Below are 21,218 nucleotides of genomic sequence, written 5' to 3'. Positions count from 1 at the left end.
GCATGTTTTGGACACTCGGGTGAAGAGAGGGGCGGAGCTGTCAACTGATCACCACCTGGTGGTGAGTTGGCTCCAATGGTGGGGGAAGATCCGGCAGACCCAAATGTATTGTGAGGGTCCGCTGGGAACGCTTGGCAGAATCCCCTGTCAGAAAGAGTTTCAACTCCCACCTCCGGCAGAACTTTGCCCACGTACTGGGGGAGGCGGGGGACATTGAGTCTGAGTGGACCATGTTTCGTGCCTCCATTGTTGAGGCAGCCGATTGAAGCTGTGGACGTAAGGTGGTCAGTGCCTGTCGTGGCGGCAACCCCCGAACCCGCTGGTGGACACCGGCGGTACGGGATGCTGTCAGGCTGAAGAAAGAGTCCTATCGGGCCTTTCTGGCCTGTGGACTCCGGAGGCAGCTGACAGGTGCCGACTGGCCAAGCGGAATACGGCTTCGGTGGTTGCCGAAGCAAAAACTCTGGCGTGGGAGGAGTTCGGTGAGGACATGGAAAACGACTTCCAGACGGCTTCGAAGAAATTCTGGTCCACCATCCGTTGTCTCAGGAGAGGGAAGCAGTGCATCATCAACACTTTTTATAGTGGAGATGGGGTGCTGCTGACCTCGACTCGGGACGTTGTGAGTCGGTGGGGAGAATAGTTCGAAGACCTCCTCAACTCTACCGACACGCCTTCCTTTGAGGAAGCAGAGCCTGAAGACGCTGTGGTGGACTCACCTATCTCGGGGGCTGAAGTAACTGAGGTAGTTAACAAGCTCCACGGTGGCAAGGTCCCGGGGGTGGATGAGATCCGCCCGGAGGTCCTTCGGGCTCTGGATGTTGTGGGGCTGTCATGGTTGACATGCCTCTACAACATTGTGTGGACATCGGGGACACTGACTCTGGATTGGCAGACCGGGGTGGTGGTCCCCTTTTTTAAGAAGGGGGACTGGAGGGTGTGTTCCAATTATAGAGGAATCACACTCCTCAGCCTCCCTGGTAAGGTCTACTCAGGGGTACTGGAGAGGAGGGTCCGTCGGGAGGTTGAATCTCAGATCCAAGAGGAGCAGTGCGGTTTTCGTCCTGGCCGTGAAACAGTGGACCAGCTCTACACTCTCTACAGGGTCCTTGAGGGTTCATGGGAGTTTGCCCAACCAGTCTACATGTGTTTCGTGGACTTGGAGAAGGCATTCAACCGTGTCCCACGATGAGTTCTGTGGAGCTTGCTTCGGGAGTACGGGGTACCGAGCCCCTTGATACGGGCAGTTGGGTCCCTGTACCACCGATGTCAAAGTTTGGTCCGCATTGCCGGCAGTAAGTCGGATTCGTTTCGATGAGGGGATCCGGTTTGGTGAACTCAGTATTTCATCTCTGCTTTTTGCAGATGATGTGGTACTGTTGGCTTCGTCAAGCAGTGATCGCCAACTCTCATTGGAGCCGTTCGCAGCTGAGTGTGAAGCGGTTGGGATGAAGATCAGCGCCTCCAAATCTGAGACCATGGTTCTCAGTCGGAAAAGGGTGGAATGCCCTCCCCAGGTTGGGGAGGAGATCCTGCCCCAAGTGGAGGAGTTTAAGTATCTTGGGGTCTTGTTTACGAGTGAGGGGAGGATGGAGCGAGAGATCGACAGGCGGATGGGTGCAGCCTCTGCTGTGATGCGGACGCTGTATCGGTCTGTCATGGTGAAGAGGGAGCTGAGCCAAAAGGCGAAGCTCTTGATTTACTGGTCGATCTTCGTTCCTACCCTCACCTATGGTCACGAGCTGTGGGTCGCGACCGAAAGAACAAGATCTCGGATACAAGCGGCCGGAATGAGTTTCCTCCGCAGGGTGTCTGGGCTCTACCTTAGAGATAGGGTGAGAAGCTCGGCCATCCGGGAGGGTCTCAGTGTCGAGCCGCTCCCACTCCACGTAGAGAGGAGCCAGATGAGGTGGCTCGGGCATCTGTTTAGGATGCCTCCTGGACGCCTCCCTGGTGAGGTGTTCCGGGCATGTCCCACCGGCAGGAGGCCCAGAGGACGACCCAGGACACGCTGGAGAGACTACGTCTCCCGGCTGGCCTGGGAACGCCTGGGCATCCCTCCGGCAGAGCTGGAAGATGTGGCTGGGGAGCGGGAAGTCTGGGCTTCCCTGCTGCACCGCAACCCGACCCGGATAAGCGGCGGATAATGGATGGATGGATAATGAAGGCAACTTGAGCAAGTGGAACAAGTGATTTTATTGATGATTGTGGAAGGCACTGATTTCATAAGCACAGTTTCTTCTCACACCTTTTCCATTAACTACGATTAAAAAGACAACTGAAAAGCATAATGTTAACAAATGTTGTTCTAGGCCAGGGGTCTCAAACTAAATTTACCTGGGGGCCACTAGAGGCAGACTCTGGGTGAGGCTGGGCCGCATCAGGTTTTCCGCAAGAAAAAAATTAAAAATATCTAATCTTCTCAAATGTCTTTATTTTTATTTTTTAACACAAAATAAGATTTAAAAATAAATAAGGAATTAATAAGAAAATAAATAAGGAATTAATCAAATTAATCAGGAATCAATAATAATAATAATAATAATAATAATGAGTCAAATGTCTGTATTAAGAGTTCTTTAATAATATAATAATAATATTCCCTTTATTAGTCCCACAATGGGGAAATTCGAGATTCGAACCCAGGCCTCCTGGGGAGACTGGGTCCTGAACGCGGCGCCTTAGATCACTCGGCCATCCTGGCAGCCCAATCTTCTTCTGAACATGAATTTTTGATTATTTCGTGGCGAGACAGAGGGGGAGGGTGGGAGGAGGAGATGAGGATTAGCTGGGAGGTAAGGATTAATTATGAAATACAACACAATTTCAAGGCTTTTGGCGGAAAGCGGGGAACATAGGACCCTTTTGGGGAAAAGCGGGGAACATGGGACTTATATTTAGAAAAAGGGTCCTATTTTCCCCGGTCCCATACAAAGCGGGGAACATAGATACGCTCCCCATGAAGGCCATGGTGTTTCTATGGTAAGGACCGGGATGGCGAGCGCAAAAAGGCGACTGCTTACGGACCGTTGTTGTCATTTATTTTGACTACTTTTACAGAGAGAGATAACGATAACTACAACCTATTTCATAATAACAGATAACTGCCCCTGGGACTCTCTGACACTAAACTGGTCGGGACCAAGTTTCATGAATGAAACAGAGTCTGTCTCCGCCAGCTTTCACAGGCACAGACGAGAAATCATTTCCTTATTCAATCAAACAGCCGGCCAATTTTGCCGTAATTCCGTCGTCTTTAATGAAAAAAAAAATATTGTTCATCACTTTTCACTACTATTACGAACATGGCATATCCTTTTGATGAGGATCCCATTGATGAAAGTGCAGCATTAACCCACAGAGAATTAACTACGTCGCGAGCGGATCATTCGACCCCGCATAGACGTATAATCATATCCTGACAACTATCTGTTTGAGTGATACAGTTTCACTTCATAGTCCATTTCTACATCCATAACCTGCTATAATCCGTCCGCACATCTTCAACATCACCAGTCACAGTCTCATCCCAGCACACGAATGAACTCGCTGCTGTAACTCTCTGCTTACGTCAAGCCCACCCTCGAGAGCCATATACTCCACCGTGATTGGTAGGTTCGTTCAGCTCCGCACAAAACACTGTAACGTGCCAGTCATATCAAATTCGCGGGCCGCACGAACATTAAACTTTCATAATAAGGCGGGGGCAAACTATTATCCCGCGGGCCGCAAGTGGCCCGCGAGATTGAGACCCCTGTTCTAGGCAAAGGTAATTAATTTCATTGATAATGTTTGATATGAAAACAAAAAAAACTAGTTATCACTCAGACACGTTGCTTCTTCTGGCGCTGATCACATTGGCTTAGTATCAATAAAAGAGCTTTGCAAAATTAAATTTATAATATTTTATTCAAAATCACATTTACATCTTACCACAAAGAGTCAGTTCCTTCAGTTTTTTGTTGTCTTTTTTTAAGCTTCAAGGATCGCTGCAATTCTCACCAGCACAATTGTGTCTCTCAGCACCCTTTTTAGAAAAGAATTTTTTATCACAAACGCTGCAACTGAATGGCTTGTCTCCAGTGTGTGTTGTTGTGTGGCTCGTTAAATGCGAAACTCTTTCCACAAACTGAGCAGGAAAAGGTTTTTTTGCAGCGTGTATTCTTGTGTGTTCTGTTAATCGTGACTTTTGAGAGAAACTTTTCCTCCAAACTGAGCAGAAAAAAGGGTTTTCTCCGCTGTGTGTTCTTGCGTGCCTTGTTAAATGAGAATTTTGGGAGAAGCTTATACCACAAACTGAGCACGAAAAGGGTTTTTCTCCAGTGTGCGTTCTTGTGTGTTTTGTTAACGTTGCATTTTGAGAGAAGCTTTTGCCGCAAACTGAGCAGGAAAAGGGTTTTTCACCACTGTGTGTTCTTGAGTGGCTTGTTATATGCGACTTACGATAGAAACTCTTTCCACAAACTGAGCACGAAAAGGGTTTTTCTCCAGTGTGCGTTCTTGTGTGTTTTGTTAACGTTGCATTTTGAGAGAAGCTTCTGCCGCAAACTGAGCAGGAAAAGGGTTTTTCACCACTGTGTGTTCTTGTGTGGCTTGTCAAATGCGACTTACGAGAGAAACTCTTTCCACAAACTGAGCAGAAAAAAGGTTTTTCTCCACTGTGTGTTCTTGTGTAACTTGTTAAATGTACCTTTTGAGAGAATTCTTTGCCACAAACTGAGCAGGAAAAGGGTTTTTCTCCACTATGTGTTGTTGTGTGTTTTATTAAATTAAACTTTCCAGAGAAGCTTTTGCCACAAACTGAGCAGAAAAAAGGTTTTTCTCCACTGCGTGTTCTTGTGTGCGGTTTTAAAGACAACTTTGAAGTTAATGAGTGAGTGTGACATGCCCTTTCACCCTTGGCTTGCCCATCATCATCATCGTCATGAGCGTCCGATAATGTGTCCTCATTATGTGCTTGTGATGGCCCCCAGTGGTCTTCATCACCTTCTGTTGTCACATGATGACTTGAACTGCTGCTTGGAGGCTCCGCCCCTCTGTTGTCCTCACCCTCACCCATGTTTTTATCTTCAGTCTTTATAGGGACAACGTTCACTGGTGACTTGTTTATCTCCTCTTTCTCCTCCTCCTCCTTTTTGATGTGAGTCAAGTCTGGCTCCTCTTTCACAGAACGGAGATCGTTTTCACTGACGTCTGGAGGACACAAAAAGACAAGCACACATTTGGTTTGGTCAAGTCAAAGCTCATGTCGCGACTTTGTCTTATATTGTTTCTACCATGCTACCTTGACTTGTGCCTCCCGCATATGGAGCAATGCGTGCAACCCCGATTTGGACCGGACCATGGGGGCATTTCACAAAATTACGTCCTACGATTATACCTCCCTTTTCTACCAGCACAGCTGTGATAAACGAGCATCTGAAAAAGAAGCACGTTGCGGCTGATGCCGATTTCATTCCTGACATAGTCACAGACGTTTCTGGAAGCAAGCTGAAGTTAGCACACACAGGCTATTGTGTGCGTCTGATGGAACACCTGTTGTGGGACCCTAACATATTGATGGGGGCCACTGGGGGCCATCGCAACATAATGTCATTGATAGAATAGAAATCCTTCAAGTGAAATATGTTTACAAGTATTTCTTTTTGCATTTAGAGAAAGAACTAAATGCTCCTGGGCTTGTTGGTAGAAAAGGGGGTTGTGACGTTCTCCCTTTTTAAGCCCATAGTAAGCCAAAGATGCAGATGCATTCCTTGCAGCATGCGCTTGTTCACTGATGAGATCCGTGCAACCCTGGATGGATGCATTAAATGAATTTTAAATGTTTGGATGAGGTGAAACTACGCACACGTGCACAAAACAGTGCAGGGCCACCTGAGGTTCATTGACTCTCACCCGACCAAGCCAGTACAAAGTTCATAAATAAAAAAAGACCGATACGTACTTGATTTTTTAAAAGAACTTAATATTTTGTGTTGTATCCACCAAAATTGATCAACCGCCATTGATGTTTTTGCCGCAGTGTGCACATTATGTAGAGTCAGGCAGAATTCCTTCCGTAAGGAATTGCTAGTACAGGGTTCGCGGTTAACCGCTTCCCGATTGCCCGGGGCAAGTGAAATTCGGCCACGGGCAAGGTAAAATTATGGGCAACTTGCCCGACCGGGCAAGCATTTTTTTAAGCAGCCAAATATCTTTAATTTCGACAAAAACTGTGGTGTGATCCGTTTGTGTGCACTGTATGGTGATGGTTTAACCCAGACAACCCCTTATGTTTTGGTATGGTCCATTGGCCTTATCGGGGGCAATCGGCGGGCGCTACGGGGATCAGTTAGTTCAGTGAATGTCGAGTTAAAGTGGACGTCAATAAATCCCGCAGTATTGGAACTCGCTGTAGTCGCATCCTCATTTGAAGTTTGAAAAACACAACAAAAACCGACGATATTTCGGCCGAAAATTGACAGCCGGAAGTTTTCTTACCTTCTGCGCATGTTTACAAGTGGCGACGAGTTCGTTCAAATCCGAACATTTCGGATTCCTCTGACATGACTAAAATAGCTCGAATATTTTTAAGTAGACAATTCACTTGTGAGTAAGAAAGGGAGTAATATTTGATTATTGGCTGTTAATTCATTAGCTCCATGATGTGACCTGACATGTGTTCTGTTAATGCTATGAAACTTATGGAGGCAGCACAACAGGCACTGGTCTTAAAGGAATACACAAATTTCCCACACTCATAATTTACTCATGTGATTCCTCAATTAATAGGCTCTCCTGGATTTAAAATTGATAATCTGGATTGCTGTAATATCATTTTCCCAATTTAACATGCAGATTTGTTAATTATTAAAACTACAATTAACATTTTCAATAACTGCACAGGATGATACATGCTGTTGTGAGTAGGGTTTCAGATTAATTTATGTTTATCAGATTATATGTTTATTTACATTTGTGGCGCACATTTTACAACCATAAACATTTTATTCTTAGAGAAAAAAAATTGTCACTTGCCCAAGTCGGGCAAGTAATTTGGCCACTCGGGCAAGGCAAATTTTAGTGGCACTTGCCCTATGGGCAAGCAGTTTTTAAAGTTAACCGCGACCCTGGTTACGTGACCTTGTTGACCAGCCGGTGCGGACAACAAACCTGCTGTGGCACTGCGTCACCAGAACATGTCCCAGGAGCAGCGGAAACGGAAAGAGCAGACGCAATGGGAGCTGCATGCGTCGGCTGCTGCATGAGCTGCTTCCGCCCCGGTTTTATTTAATTCTCCCCCCCCATATTCTTTTTTCCTTTCCCGGTGAATTAGCACTCTTGGCCCCCTGAACCCGCAAGTGTAACAATTCTGTTCTACATCCAATACAATATTTTCTTTCATCGATGCAAAAACGGGGGTTCTACTCATTCTGATTAGCAGTTTCTCATTGACGGATTGTTTCGCTTGATGTCAATAACTGGGAGGCGCACGCCCTCGAGGACGGCCACCCGGCACAGTTGAGTGGTGGTGACACTATTGGACGTGTCACTGGCGGAAGCTTCAATCCATTCGCGTCTCGCCCCGTCTCCCATAAGAGCTCACAAACTTAATCCCTCATCATATTTTACAAATGCCAATGCCAATTGGTTTTGTCTTCAGTTTATTATTCATATTCAATCCCCATGAACACGTCAACTATAATTTAGCTAGTCTTTTTTAACTAACTAATACAGTGATTCTCAAATAGTGGGGTGCGCCCCCCTGGGGAGGCGCGGTGCGATGCTGAGGGGTGCGCGTGGGACCCTGGGGAACATGATTTACATGGTTTTGGGACCAAAAAAGGCGATCTCAGACAACAAGTTTGAGCTCGTCAAAGCTGTTTGTGCCCCGAGTTCACGCAGTACTGATTAAAAAAAAAAAAAAAAAAGCGTTGACCCGGAAGTGATTTCTTTCGCCGCTCCTTAAATGCCCGCGCCAAGCTATCTTGCGCTGCAGCTGAGCGAGCAAGGCGGCGCTAAGCGCGCTAATCGCTAAAATGAATTGCTCGATGGACGCTCGACTTTGAAAAGAAGTCTGACTCAAACCGCGTTCGGGCGGAGAGCCAGCAGCTATGAACAGAAATGTTGTATTGCAACCATTTCGTATCCAAACAAAATAAGACGATGGCTACGTGAGCACTTTAGCAGACGCTCTCAGGCTGGAACACGGAAATGGCTGACGTCATCACAACAAAGCGGTTTGACGTCAAACGGATTGTAAACATAAAAAAAAATGTGTAGTCAACATATTCAAACTGTTGCTTTATGTTATTTATATAGAATTTTTGTTTGAAATCCCCCTGGCTCTTTTTGTCTTTTCTATATTATGTATGTATTAATAACTAACTGTCTGGTTTGTTCATGTTAATAAACTTTTAAAAAACTAAACAAAAACGTATAGTAAATATTTATCATCCCATCAATATTCGCACCACAGAGTGCTGAGTTTCGAGATCCTCACAATAGTAGTTCTCAAAATGATTGTTAAGGGATATTTCATTGACAATCCAACATCAATATACAAAGAACATGTACATTAGAACGAAATGTAAAAACAATTGTGGTGGGGGGGCGCAAATTTATTTTCTTCTTGGTAGAGGGGGCGTGACAGGAAATAATTGAGAACCACTGAACTAATATAACCCCGTTTTCCACAACCAATGAGTCAGTATTCTTTGAAGTGGATTATGCGCAGACTAAAAATTTCTGATTTAATTCATAATCTAATTTAATCCATCACAACATGATAATTCATCATATTCCTGTCATTTCCATCTCAAAATGTCGTTCCATTAATTGAATTGCCGTAGTACATCTGTCGCCAAACTGAAGTATGGAACATTAGATGTTTTTTTTTCGTTTTGCATGACCTTTAACCTTGCATGTTCCGTTTCAACAAAATTGTATCTCTTACCAGTTTCCCTGTTTCATGAGTTGCTGCCGAGCCAAAAAGGAGGAGTTCAGAGAGGAATTTCACCCTCAGGGGCAATCCCAAACTTTTGTTTCCAGGACATTGTAACACTCTGGGCTGGTTTATTGTTCTTCTTATTGCAATTTTACTGCATTCAGTCTTCCTCGAGACTGAATACGTTCTCGTGTTTGCCAAATAGTTAATCCTCGTTTCTCACTTTAGCTTTTCACAGTCAATATATGAACTTTTTCAACTGCACAATCACTTCATTGAGGTCTAATTATCAATTGTTTACCATAGTCAGACTTTTGCCGTCAAAGAGACCTGTTCCTTAACCATATGTTAACGTTTTCATCACTCAGGGCGTTTCCGTGTTGACAAATCAGATTCCACGGAACATGCATTCATCCTTTTATGATCTTAGATTTCTCTATTTAAATCACCGCTTCTTGCAATGAAGATTAATTTCACCTCAATGATTATGTAGCCAATTATCTTTCTCATTCTAATTTTGCTTTAGTTATTATCCAAAATTTTTAACATTTTTTATGCTGCAAATTTCAATGCACACTAGGACGCACACGCGTTAGTTGAACTGATAAAACGGAATATTAATGCAATAACATTTGGGTTATAGAAGGGGCAATTCTTTCTACAAAGGAGGGACTGGCACTGGTTGATAACTATCACCCCTTATCTCCTGCGTGGGGGCTGCCTGACTTCCTGGTCCCACAGTAGATGGTAGCCAGGTTTTTGATTTTGTGTGGTCTTTACCAGAACACGATTAATCACAGGGTACGTATCTGAACAGCGTATCTCTTGCTACGTACCAGTGAAACTGTCGGGCCCTCCACACAACGGTACGCCTCGATCCTTACTGTGTTCCATGCCACAAAGTGCCCAATACGATACGTGGAAGCGCGCTGCTCTTCATTATTTCTATTTTCAGCTCATCATTTTCCTGCTAAAATTTACACCCTGGCCAGGGTCTGTGCTACAACTGAGCTTATTCACGACTATGTTGTCTATAGCTATAGTTTTACACTTCTTATTTCTCATCTCTTTAACCACTAGACCTTTCTTTTCTTTATCTTCTGCACATTTCTCCCACACTAGTCCCCATTTACTTAGTTCCTATCATCAATTTTTAAATGCATTTATTTTTTTTTATACTTTTTATAATGTTCTTTCATAGTGCGGTTACTTTGACATCTTTTAATGTCTTAATCATTATAGAGGCCTCTTGTTTAAACAATAATTGAAACTAACACAGGGACATTTTCCATGACCAATCAGCCAGCAGACCCACACGCACAAGCTCTCTTTAACGACCCCAAAAGCCCCGACCGCTTGGACACAGGCGCACAACACCCATTGTGAGGAAAAGCATCTCACCTAAAGTTCAGCCGGCCGGCTGTTGAACGCCTGCGCCCCAGCACCCTGAGGCCCTCAATGGAGCAAGAATCCTGTTTGTGACGCCAAAAATGTGGTATATTTTGTTGTTGATGTGTGGGTCTGGCTCAGCTTCCCTCCGGACAGGTCGCCGAGCATGGCAGAATTGGTGATGGAAAAAAATTCTCTGACACAGCCATTTTGGTTGGAAAGAGATTTTATACTCGTCCCATGCTGATGTCAAAAGAAGTCTCCCCAAAAAGCAAAAAGGGAAAGGTGTCCCCTCTCTCCGGCCTTCCCTTCTTATCGGGAATGGCCACACTTTTACACCCTCGCTGTACCAAAGAGAGATTTCGCCGCTCCTTCCTGCCGACTGCTGTCAGACTTTTTAACAAGAACATTGGGTCAGGCATACAAACAGGAGGGCATTAGTGCAATTGTGCAGTCCTAGGATGCAATATTAACTACTACTGTACTTTCAGCCAAGGGTGTACTTAAACAACGACCAATGATGTATTTTGTTTACCATTACAGTATTCTTATTACAATACTTCTATCACTGTAGTATTTCTACCACTGCAGGATGTTCACTATTACAGTACTTTTATCATTGCAGTACTTTTACAATTGCAGTATTCCTACCATTGCGGTACTTTTACTATTACAATACTTTCATCATTGCAGTATTTTTCCATCGTTGCAGTACTTCTACCATTATAGTACTTTTATCATTGCAGTATTTTCTATCATTGCAGTACTTTCCTGTCATTTTCAGTACTCTCACCATTACAGTACTTTTATCAGTGTAATATCTTTATCATTGCAGTGTTTTCCCCCTCGGTATAATGGACAGACATTAGGAGTGTTTCCTTACACTTAGATACGTTTATACTGTGTATATTTGCATGCTTTTTATGAATGTCTGCTGCTAATGTTATACATTAACGGCTACATTACGCCGCCGACTCTGTGTGATCTATATCTTTGCTGCTGTAACACCTCAAATTTCCCCATTGTGGGACTAATAAAGGACATCTTTATCTTTTCTTTATGAATAGTGAAGGATTATATTACGATTGCTGGCATTATTTTAAACACTTACGGGACAAAAGTTCAATTATTTAATTTAGCAGGTTCATATTTACTGAATATGTTCGACATTGATTAAACAAAAAGCATTTATCAAATGAAAGTAGAAGTACAGTGCATAGATAAGATTGACCGGGATTGTCGGCATGGTGTTTACTGATTCATTCATATGCTAAATTTATATGACTTGGTTTAAATGCAAGACCTCAAACTTGCACACATAGTATTTTCATGACCCACACTCTCATTCAGAACAAACAGGTTCAGTCTGCTCAGGTCAAACTGATGACAAACCAGATCGCACTTCATGGACAAATACGACTAAACACATTCTGCACATAGGCCATCAAAGATACAAACATATCAAGTTGGACAGCGGAGGACGTCACGGGGACGCAATCAAGAACACCAAAAACATAACAATTTGATCTGGGAAAAAATACACCACACAATCTGTACACTGACGAGATTACAGGGGAATGTGAGCAGGAGAGACGGAGAGACTGCCGCCTGCCTGAGAAGGTCAGCCTTGGACGTGGAACGTGGACAGGAGAAGGAGCAAGGACGACCGATTCAACCTACATGTCCCTTGACAAAGAAAACCTCATATAAAATGTGAGGCTGGGCTGAGATCGGCGCGCCATTTTTCGATTGGACTCGTCTGAGTACAGTTTCTCGTCAGATTAAGAAAAAGCCGCCCAGATATCTGTATTTGTACCATTTCCTCAACTCCAGAAATCGAAGAAACTAAAATATTGCAACTGTAATCAGTTGTTGTTGAGTCTTGATTTGACCCTATTCTTCTTGAGTACAAAAAACGAACACGCATTGGAGTAAGTTTGGCTTTTAAGATTCATTTACGAAATGTTTCTCATTTTCTCGGTGGCTCAACTCAAACAGTGGATATAAAAATACACTACATCTGTCAGCATAGTTTTGAAACACGATGACATGAGAAATTTCTTCAACAATATATAAAACCCAGAAAATTTAAAATGTGAAACAATCAGTTCAAATTTTAAACTGGGAAAAAACACGGAGTTTACCCCCACTAACAAACTAACAAACAATTGTTCAGCAAACCGGCAAGTAAAAGACAATATTTAAAACTAAAACGGCAATAACCTTGAACGCATTTCCCCAAACAACTTAATGTTGTGATGCATATTTTTGACGATAGAAAGTCGATCTTTACAAAGCAAATGAGAGTAAGACGTGTACAAACCTGCTTTGTGTAGCACAACACGAGGCTGCTTCCAACCTTCGCCCAGCAGTTGAAGATGTTGCTCGTTCTCTTCTTTTATTCCACAAAGTTCCTCTTTGAACTTGGGTGTCGTTATTTCACACATTTTCAAATGATAATTCCAAAAAATCCGCACTTGATCTCTGCTTGGCGATAACTCGTGAGCTACTCTTTGTTCGACGAGACGAATGAAAGATGGCGTCGTTTTTTCCTCCTGTTCGTCACGAAAGCGGAAGAACAGGCCACACCCCGCTGTGATATGATTGGCTGCTGGCTTTGTGGAGCACTGTCACCAACTCACCGACAGATGTCGCCATTTGCGATGCAAATCATTGTTATCTTCGAAACAGAAAAAACGTAAGATTTGAACCGTATGCACATGAACAAACATTTTAGTTCCCAAATATGAACTTGAGAGATGTATTGAATTTTACTTTTGTTGCTGGTTTTGTTTATACATCTGACACCATGTTGTTGGTTGGATGGTATTCCAAATGTATTTCCCTATTATTATCAGTTGACATGATAAAGTGATACTTTATGTCAACATATTTGCACCTTTGCCTTTTTTCAGGGTTTTTCACCAGGTTGTGATGTGGTTGCGAATTTTCAATTAAAATATGTCACTCTTTTATTACTTAACTGTTATTGTGTTCAAAAATGATTTCGATATTTATTTAAGTACTTTAATATTTCATTATTTGTTTTAGTATTTATTAAACTACAATAATTCACTATTAATTTCAAGATTCATTGAACTGTTTTAGGAATAATTGAGTATTCAATGTTTAATTGTTACAGTATTTACTTTTTAAATTTTTGTTTCACTATTTTGTTCCATCTTAATCTTATGGAAAATAATTTAACAAGCACCAACACAAGGTTTTTAAAGATAAAGATAAAGATGTCCTTCAATAGTCCCACAATGGGGAAATTTGCAGTGTTACAGCAGCAAAGGTATAGATCACACCGAGGCGGCGGTGCAATGTGGCCGTTAATGTATAACATTAGCAGCAGACATTCAGAAAAAGCAAACCTATGCGAATATACACAGTATATACTTAAATACACAAATCCCCATGTGTATATACACACTTACGTCCCACAACATATACAAGTGTAAGGAAGCACTCTGAATGTCTGTCCATGTTCCAGAGGGGAAATTAATAAAATGCTGCAATGATAAAAAATACTGCAATAAGACTACTGCAATGATAAATGAAGGATTGTATTATGATTGCTGGCATTATTTTAAACACTTACAGGACAGGTCAATTATTTAATTTAGCAGGTTCATATTTACTGAATATGTTAAACATGGATGAAACAAAAAGCATTTATCAAATGAAACTAGAAGCACGGGTCACAAGAATGACTGGGATTGTAGTCCTGATGTTTACTGATTTATTATATTTTTCTCAGATGCTAAATTTATAGTACTTAGTTTAAATGTATGAACTTTATTGAAATGTTGGGTAGTGAGAACAAATTTGCACACATAGCATTTCCATGAGCTGCCCTCACATTCACAGCACTTCATGGACAAATACGACGAAGCACATTCTCCACATTGGCTGTAGAGATGCAAACATACCAAATTGGGCACTGGAGGACGCACACAGACGCTATAAAAAAGCATATTCCGAAAGACATAACAACTGGAGATCGGAGCACATGCACGTACGCATTCACACACACAGACATATACATACACCTGAACATACACGCGCGTGCACACAGACACGGATACATACACCTGCACCTACACACACACATATACACACACATAGACTTGCACATACACACGCACACATGCACACGAACAAGATTACAGAAGAATGCCAGCGGGGAGACGGAGGGACGGCCCGCCGGAGAAGGCCAGCCTTGGCGTGCCAGTCTTGGGGACCAGACGGGAATCAACAATCCAGACGATGACTAACCTGGGGAGGACCTTCCCTTGGACGTGGACCCGTGCCGTGGGAGGGAGCGAGGACGACCGATTCAACCGATTCAACCTACATTACCCTTGATAAAAAAACTCCTATAAAAACTGAAGCTGGGATGAAAGCTGGTGCGCATTTTTCGACTGTGCTCGCCCGAGTGCAGTTTTCTCGTGAGATTAAGAAAAAGCCGCCCAGATATCTGTCTTTGTACTATTTCCTGAACTCCAGAAATGGAAGAAACTAAATATCGGAACTCTAATCAGTTGTTGAGTCTTTATTTGACCCTTTTCTTCTTGAGTACAAAAAACTAACACGCATTGGAGTAAGTTTGGCTTTTGAAGGTTGATTTACTAACTACTTCTCATTTCCACGGTAACCCAACTCCAACAATGACATGACAAATATCTGTCCTCTCATCAATATTTGCACAACAGAGTACTGAGTTTCGAGATGCTTACGATAATCGTTCTCAAAATTATATTTCTTATCAATTTAGCTTAGTTAAGGGATATTTTATTGACAATCGAACATCAATATACAAAGACAGAAAAAAATGGTGGTGGGGGGGCGTGAATCTTTTTCTTCTTGGTAGGGGCGGGCGTGAAATAATTGAGAGGCACTGCGAGTATATGCAGACATATTCATACAATCTTGCAGCCCGATTGAACCACAGCATTGTTGCAAGTTCGGTCGGAGAAACGTAAACGTCCCACTGCTGTTGCAGCAGCGGCTTCTCGGGGCATAGGCGGAAGTGACGCGAGCGATGACTCGCAAATATCGCGTTATTTAGTTATTTTGTGAACCGATTAAAATGTTATATAAAATATATATTAAAATAGAACATCCAGGGGTAAAAAACAAAACACAGAGGCAAGGAAATATACATAATATTATAAATATATTTGAAAAATACGCGCTTAAAGCATGACATCATTAGCAAGCGCGCATCTTCGACCTCGACCACATCCACCGACCCTCCACACCGGAACAAAAACAGTCCACCGCTAAATTCTTCTGATTTAGTGTGGAACTGACTGTAATGTTCTCATCGGATGTCCAGTGCTACTCTAAAGGACGTCGACATAATTCATTAAGTCTTTATGTCCCGAAAACCTCATCTTCGCGCGTTGATGCTTTTCGGCGTAGTTAGCTTAGTTGTTAGCTTAGCTGCTTGTTAGCTAGCTAGCTGCTAACGAAAAGAGGCACACGACTCATCGCCAAGCAGAGATCAAGTGCGGATTTGTTGAGATTGACGTGGCTCTGCACTGTTTTGTGCACGTGTGCATAGTTTCACCTCATCCAAACATTTAAAATAAATTTAATGCATCCATCCAAGGTTGCACGGATCTCATCAGTGAACAAGCGCATGCTCTAAGGAATGCATCTGCATCTTTAGCTTACTATGGGTTAAAAGAGGGAGACCGTCACAATGCCCTTTTCCACCAACAAGCCCAGGAACATTTTGTTCTATCTCTTAATGCAAAAAGAAATACTTGAAAACATATTTCGCTTGAAGGATTCCTATTTTATCAATGACATTATGTTGCGATGGCCCCCAGTGGCCCCCATTAATATGTTAGGGTCCCACAACAGGTGTTCCATCAGACGCACACAATAGCCTGTGTGTGCTAACTTCAGCTCGCTTCCAGAAACGTCTGTGACAATGTCAGGAATTAAATCGGGCATCAGCCGCAACGTGCTTCCTTTTTAGATGCTCGTTTATCACAGCTGTGCTGCTAAAGGGAGGTTTACATCGTAGGACGTAATTTTGTGAAATGTCCCCATGGTCCGGTCCAAATCGGGGTCGCACGCATTTCTCAGTCAAGGTAGCACGGTAGAAACAATATAAGACAAAGTCGCCGCCTGACCTTTGACTTGGCCAAACCAAATTAGTCCTTTTGTGTCCTGCAGACGTCAGACAACATGATCTCTGTTCTGTGAAAGAGGAGCCAGACTGGACTCGCATCAAAAAGGAGGAGGAGGAGGAGGAGGAGATCAACAAGTCACCAGTGAACGTTCTCCCGATAAAGAGTGAAGATGAAAACAAGGATGAGAGTGAGGACAACAGAGGGGCGGAGCCTACAAGCAGCAGCTCAAGTCATCACGTGACAACAGAAGGTGATGAAGACCACTGGGGGCCATCACAAGCACATAATGAGGACACATTATCAGACGCTCATGACGATGATGATGATGATGATGATGATAATGGGCAAACTAAAGGTGAAAGGGAATGTCACACTGACTCATTAACTTCAAAGTTGACTTTAAAACCGCACACAAAAACACACAGTAGAGAAAAAACATTTTCTTGCTCGGTTTGTGGCAAAAGCTTCCTGCATAAGTCAACGTTCACAGTCCACACAAGAACACACACTGGAGACAAGCCATTCAGTTGCAGTGTTTGTGCTAAAAAATTCTTCACTAAACAGGGTGCTGAGAGTCACAATTGTGTTGGTGAGAATAGCAGCGATCCTTGAAGCTTAAAAAACGACCAAAACAAAAACTGAAGGAACCGACTCTTTGTGGTAAGATGTAAATGTGATTTAGAATAAAATATGATATACTGAATTTTGCAAAGCTTTTTTATTGACATTAAGCCAATGTGATCAGTGTCAGAAGAACCATTGTGTCTGAGTGATGATGAGTTTTTTTTGTGTGTTGACATCAAACGTGTAAATAAAATTAATTGCCTTTGCTTGGAACAACATTTTTTAAAATTATGCTTTTCTATTGTCTTTTTAATCGCACTTAATGGAAAAGGTGTGAGAAGAAACGGTGCTGATGAAATCGGGGCCTTCCACAGTCATCAATAAAATCACTTGTTCCACTGGCCTTTCTTCTGAGCCTTTGTGTTAGTAGAGTCATATCAAATAATATAATATCGAAAACAGTGTCAGTGTGAAAATTTGAAAAGGTCGGTTTCTGATTGCCAAACTTACATTTATGAATAAAAACCTAGCCCTAAGTATTAGAAAATAAATGAAATGAATGAAAAAAAGCATATTGAGCACCACTTTTCTAAAAGTAACAGAAAACAACATTTTCCCACTTTAAAGAAAAGTCTTTATAAAGAAATAAACTGACAAATTTATTGAAGTCCTTCCAAAATGTCCTTGAGTATGAGCCGATCCAAAACGGGTGTTGAACTGTCTCTGCGTGGGTTCCACAAAAAGAGCAACTCTTCCGGCTTCTCTCTCCTCTTCCGTACAAAGCAGTTTTACGCTTACGATGCAAACTGTGCCACAATTATTAACCAATCAGGAGTCGGACACTCGGGCTGATTCTGATTGGCTGTTTACTGTCCAATCGCATTTCACAACAGTGCGTCGTCCGGGAAGACTCAAAAACAGTCGAAAGAAGGGTCTTCTGCAATCTAACATGCTGCTCTTATTGTATTTATGATAATTCAAAAAAAAATTTGTTTTCAAATATCATTGTTTGGTTCAATAATATTGTCCCTTGAGATCTATATGCTTCTATAAACGTTTTTTTTGTTTGTTTTATTCATTTTTAATAAGCATACGTCACCACTCGGAGTTGTGCATTTGCGTCTTCGTCGTTAGATGGCGCCATGGTACTTTTTTTTTCTGAAATAAATTTGAAAATATCGATACGCAAACAACTTTGGCACATATTGAATACAAAAAGTGCATCGTTGAACAACAAAAATTAGGAGAGAAAGAAAAAAAGGACAATGTGAGGATGTCGTCCACTAAAGTTGAAGTATAGTTAGTGGAGAGAAGGACATGGACTTTTTGGGAACAATTTAATTTCACTTGCAAAACATTTTATCCATTGAGGTAAATACCTCAAGGCAAGCCCCACATCAACTGTTGGATGAATACCTCAAGTTATTAAAAAAAAATCATTGCATGTCATGACAAACAAAAATGCCCAGACACTATTTTTAACGGAACGTTTTGCTCTTCTTGATTTAGATCCTTTAGATTGAGATTACAACAATGTTTCTTCAATTATTTTAACATGTAAAAAATATACAAATATTTTTAAATACTTTTTATCTCAATCTTGAGTATTTGTCAAAATATTTGCTCATTTAAATATGTACCCAAATATTTATTGAAATTAATTTAATACTTAAAATTTGATTTAAGAATTTTTTTTATCTTTTAAAATTAGGATTCCTAAATTTGTTCAATATTGAGTAAATGTTTCTATATTATTATGAATTTAATTTACTCTGTATGTGGTTGCGAATTTCAAATTGAAATGTTTCACTATTTTATTATTTAAATGTTAGAGTGTTAAAAAATATCTTAGCATTTATTTAAGTACTTAAATATTTCATTTCAGTATTCAGAGGCGCAGCAACGAACTGCGTGATGGGGATCATCTCCTTCGTGGTGACAAATAAACGCTGACTCCAGTCGCCATCAGATTGCCAACTCCTGACATTCCAAAACCTTCAAGAGAAACTGAGATGATTTGCGTTTCTCTGTCTGGTTCTTTTTATAGTTCAACTTCTAGTTCAGTTTTTCACCTTTTCACACAGCGTAATGAAGGCCAGTTGAGCAAGTGGAACAAGTGATTTTATTAATAATTGTGGAAGGCACCGATTTCATAAGCACTGTTTCTTCTCACAACTTTTCCATTAAGTACGATTAAAAAGACAACTGAAAAGCATAATGTTAAAAAATGTTGTTCCAGGCAAAGGCAATTAATTTTATTTATAATGCTTGATCTTAAAAACAAAAAAAACTCATCATCACTCAGACACGTTGGTTCTTCTGGCACTGATCAAATTGGCTTAATGTCAATAAAAAATCTTTGCAAAATTAAATTGATCATATTTCATTCAAAATCACATTTGCATCTTACCAAAAAGAGTCAGTCCCTTCAGTTTTTTTGGTCTTTTTTTTAAGCTTCATGGATCGCTGCAATTCTCACCAGCACAATTGTGTCTCTCAGCACCCTTTTTAGAAAATAATTTTTTCGCACAAACGCTGCAACTGAATGGCTTGTCTCCACTGTGTGTTCTTGCGTGGCTTCGTAAATGTGACTTTTGAGAGAAACCCTTGGCACAAACTGAGCAGGAAAAAGGTTTTTCTCCAGTATGCTTTCTTGTGTGGCTTGTTAAACTTGCCTTTATAAAAAAGCTTTCACCACAAACTGAGCAGGAAAAAGGTTTTTCACCACTGTGTGTTCTTGAGTGCGCTGTTAATTGTGACTTTCGAGAGAAACTTTTTCCGCAAACTGAGCAGGAAAAGGGTTTTTCACCACTGTGTATTCTTGTGTGTTCTGTTAAAATTGACTTTCCAGAAAAGCTTTTGCCACAAATTGAGCAGGAAAAAGGCTTTTCTCCACTATGTATTCTTGTGTGACTTGTTAAATTTGCCTTTTGAGAGAAACTCTTGCCACAAACTGAGCAGGAAAAAGGTTTTACACCACTGTGTGTTGTTGTGTGTTTTGTTAAACTTATCTTATGAGAGAAACTCTTGCCACAAACTGAGCAGGAAAAAGGTTTTTCTCCACTGTGTGTTCTTGTGTGTTCTGTTAAACTTGCCTTTTGAGAGAAGCATTTTCCACAAATTGAGCAGGAAAAAGGCTTTTCTCCAGTGTGTGTTCTTGTGTGTTCTGTTAAACTCGCCTTTTGAGAGAAGCATTTTCCACAAATTGAGCAGGAAAAAGGTTTTTCTCCACTGTGTGTTCTTGCGTGACTTGTTAAATTTGCCTTTTGAGAGAAGCATTTTCCACAAATTGAGCAGGAAAAAGGCTTTTCTCCACTGTGTGTTCTTGTGTGCAGTTTTAAAGAGAATTTTGAGGTTAATGATTTCCCACAGTGAGAACATACCCAACTGTCAGTGGGACATGCCCTTTCACCTTTGGCTTGCCCATCATCATCATCATCGTCATGAGCATCTGATAATGTGTCCTCATTATGTGCTTGTGATGGCCCCCAGTGGTCTTCGTCACCTTCTGTTGTCACGTGATGACTTGAACTGCTACTTGGAGGCTCCGCCCCTCTCTTGTTCTCACTCTCATCCTTGTTTACATCTTCAGTCTTTATTGGGACAACGTTCACTGGTGACTTGTTGATCTCCTCCTCCTCCTCCTTTTTGATGTGAGTCAAGTCTGGCTCCTCTTTCACAGAACGGAGATCGTTTTCACTGACGTCTGCAGGACACAGAAAGACAAACACACATTTGGTTTGGTCAAGTCAAACCTCATGCGGCGACTTTTTCTTATATTGTTTTCTACCGTGCTACCTTGACTTGTGCCTGCCTCACACGGAGCAATACGTGCGACCCCAACTTGGACCGGACCATGGGGGCATTTCACAAAATTACGTCCTACGATGTAAGCCTCCCGTTAGCCGCACAACAGTGATAAACGAGCATTTAAAAAGGAAGCACGTTGCGGCCGATGCCCTATTTCATTCCTGACATGGTCACAGACGTTTCTGGAAGCGAGCTGAAGTTAGCGCACACAGGCTGATGGAACACCTGTTGTGGGACCCTAACATATTGATGCAGACGACTGGGGGGCATTGCAAACTTAATGTCATCGATAAAATAGGAATCCTTCAAGTGAAATATGCTTACAAGTATTACATTTTGCATTTAGGGATAGAACTAAATGTTCCTGGCCTTTTTGG

General features: G+C 41.8%; 2 protein-coding genes across 2 annotated transcripts in view; both read right to left on the bottom strand.

Annotated features, from left to right (window-relative positions):
- LOC148342186 (uncharacterized) overlaps positions 1–21,218 on the bottom strand; it is a 334,990-nt gene that overhangs the window by 213,799 nt on the left and 99,973 nt on the right. The gene's annotated exons all lie outside the window — the stretch shown is intronic.
- Positions 19,393–21,086, bottom strand: LOC148342191 (uncharacterized). The gene is made up of 2 exons (XM_088285145.1): positions 21,050–21,086; positions 19,393–20,737 (listed from the first exon to the last, which is right to left on the bottom strand). The coding sequence occupies exons 1-2, from the start codon at positions 21,084–21,086 to the stop codon at positions 19,488–19,490; spliced, it is 1,287 nt and encodes a 428-aa protein (XP_088141271.1). The 3' UTR covers positions 19,393–19,487.

This window comes from Idiotropiscis lumnitzeri, chromosome 2 (assembly GCF_059441095.1).
Source record: "Idiotropiscis lumnitzeri isolate Australia: NSW breed Sydney's pygmy pipehorse chromosome 2, RoL_Ilum_1.0, whole genome shotgun sequence".
NCBI lineage: Eukaryota > Metazoa > Chordata > Actinopteri > Syngnathiformes > Syngnathidae > Idiotropiscis > Idiotropiscis lumnitzeri.
The sequence above is the reverse complement of the archived record's forward strand: the minus strand, read 5'-3'. Positions and strand labels throughout refer to the sequence as shown.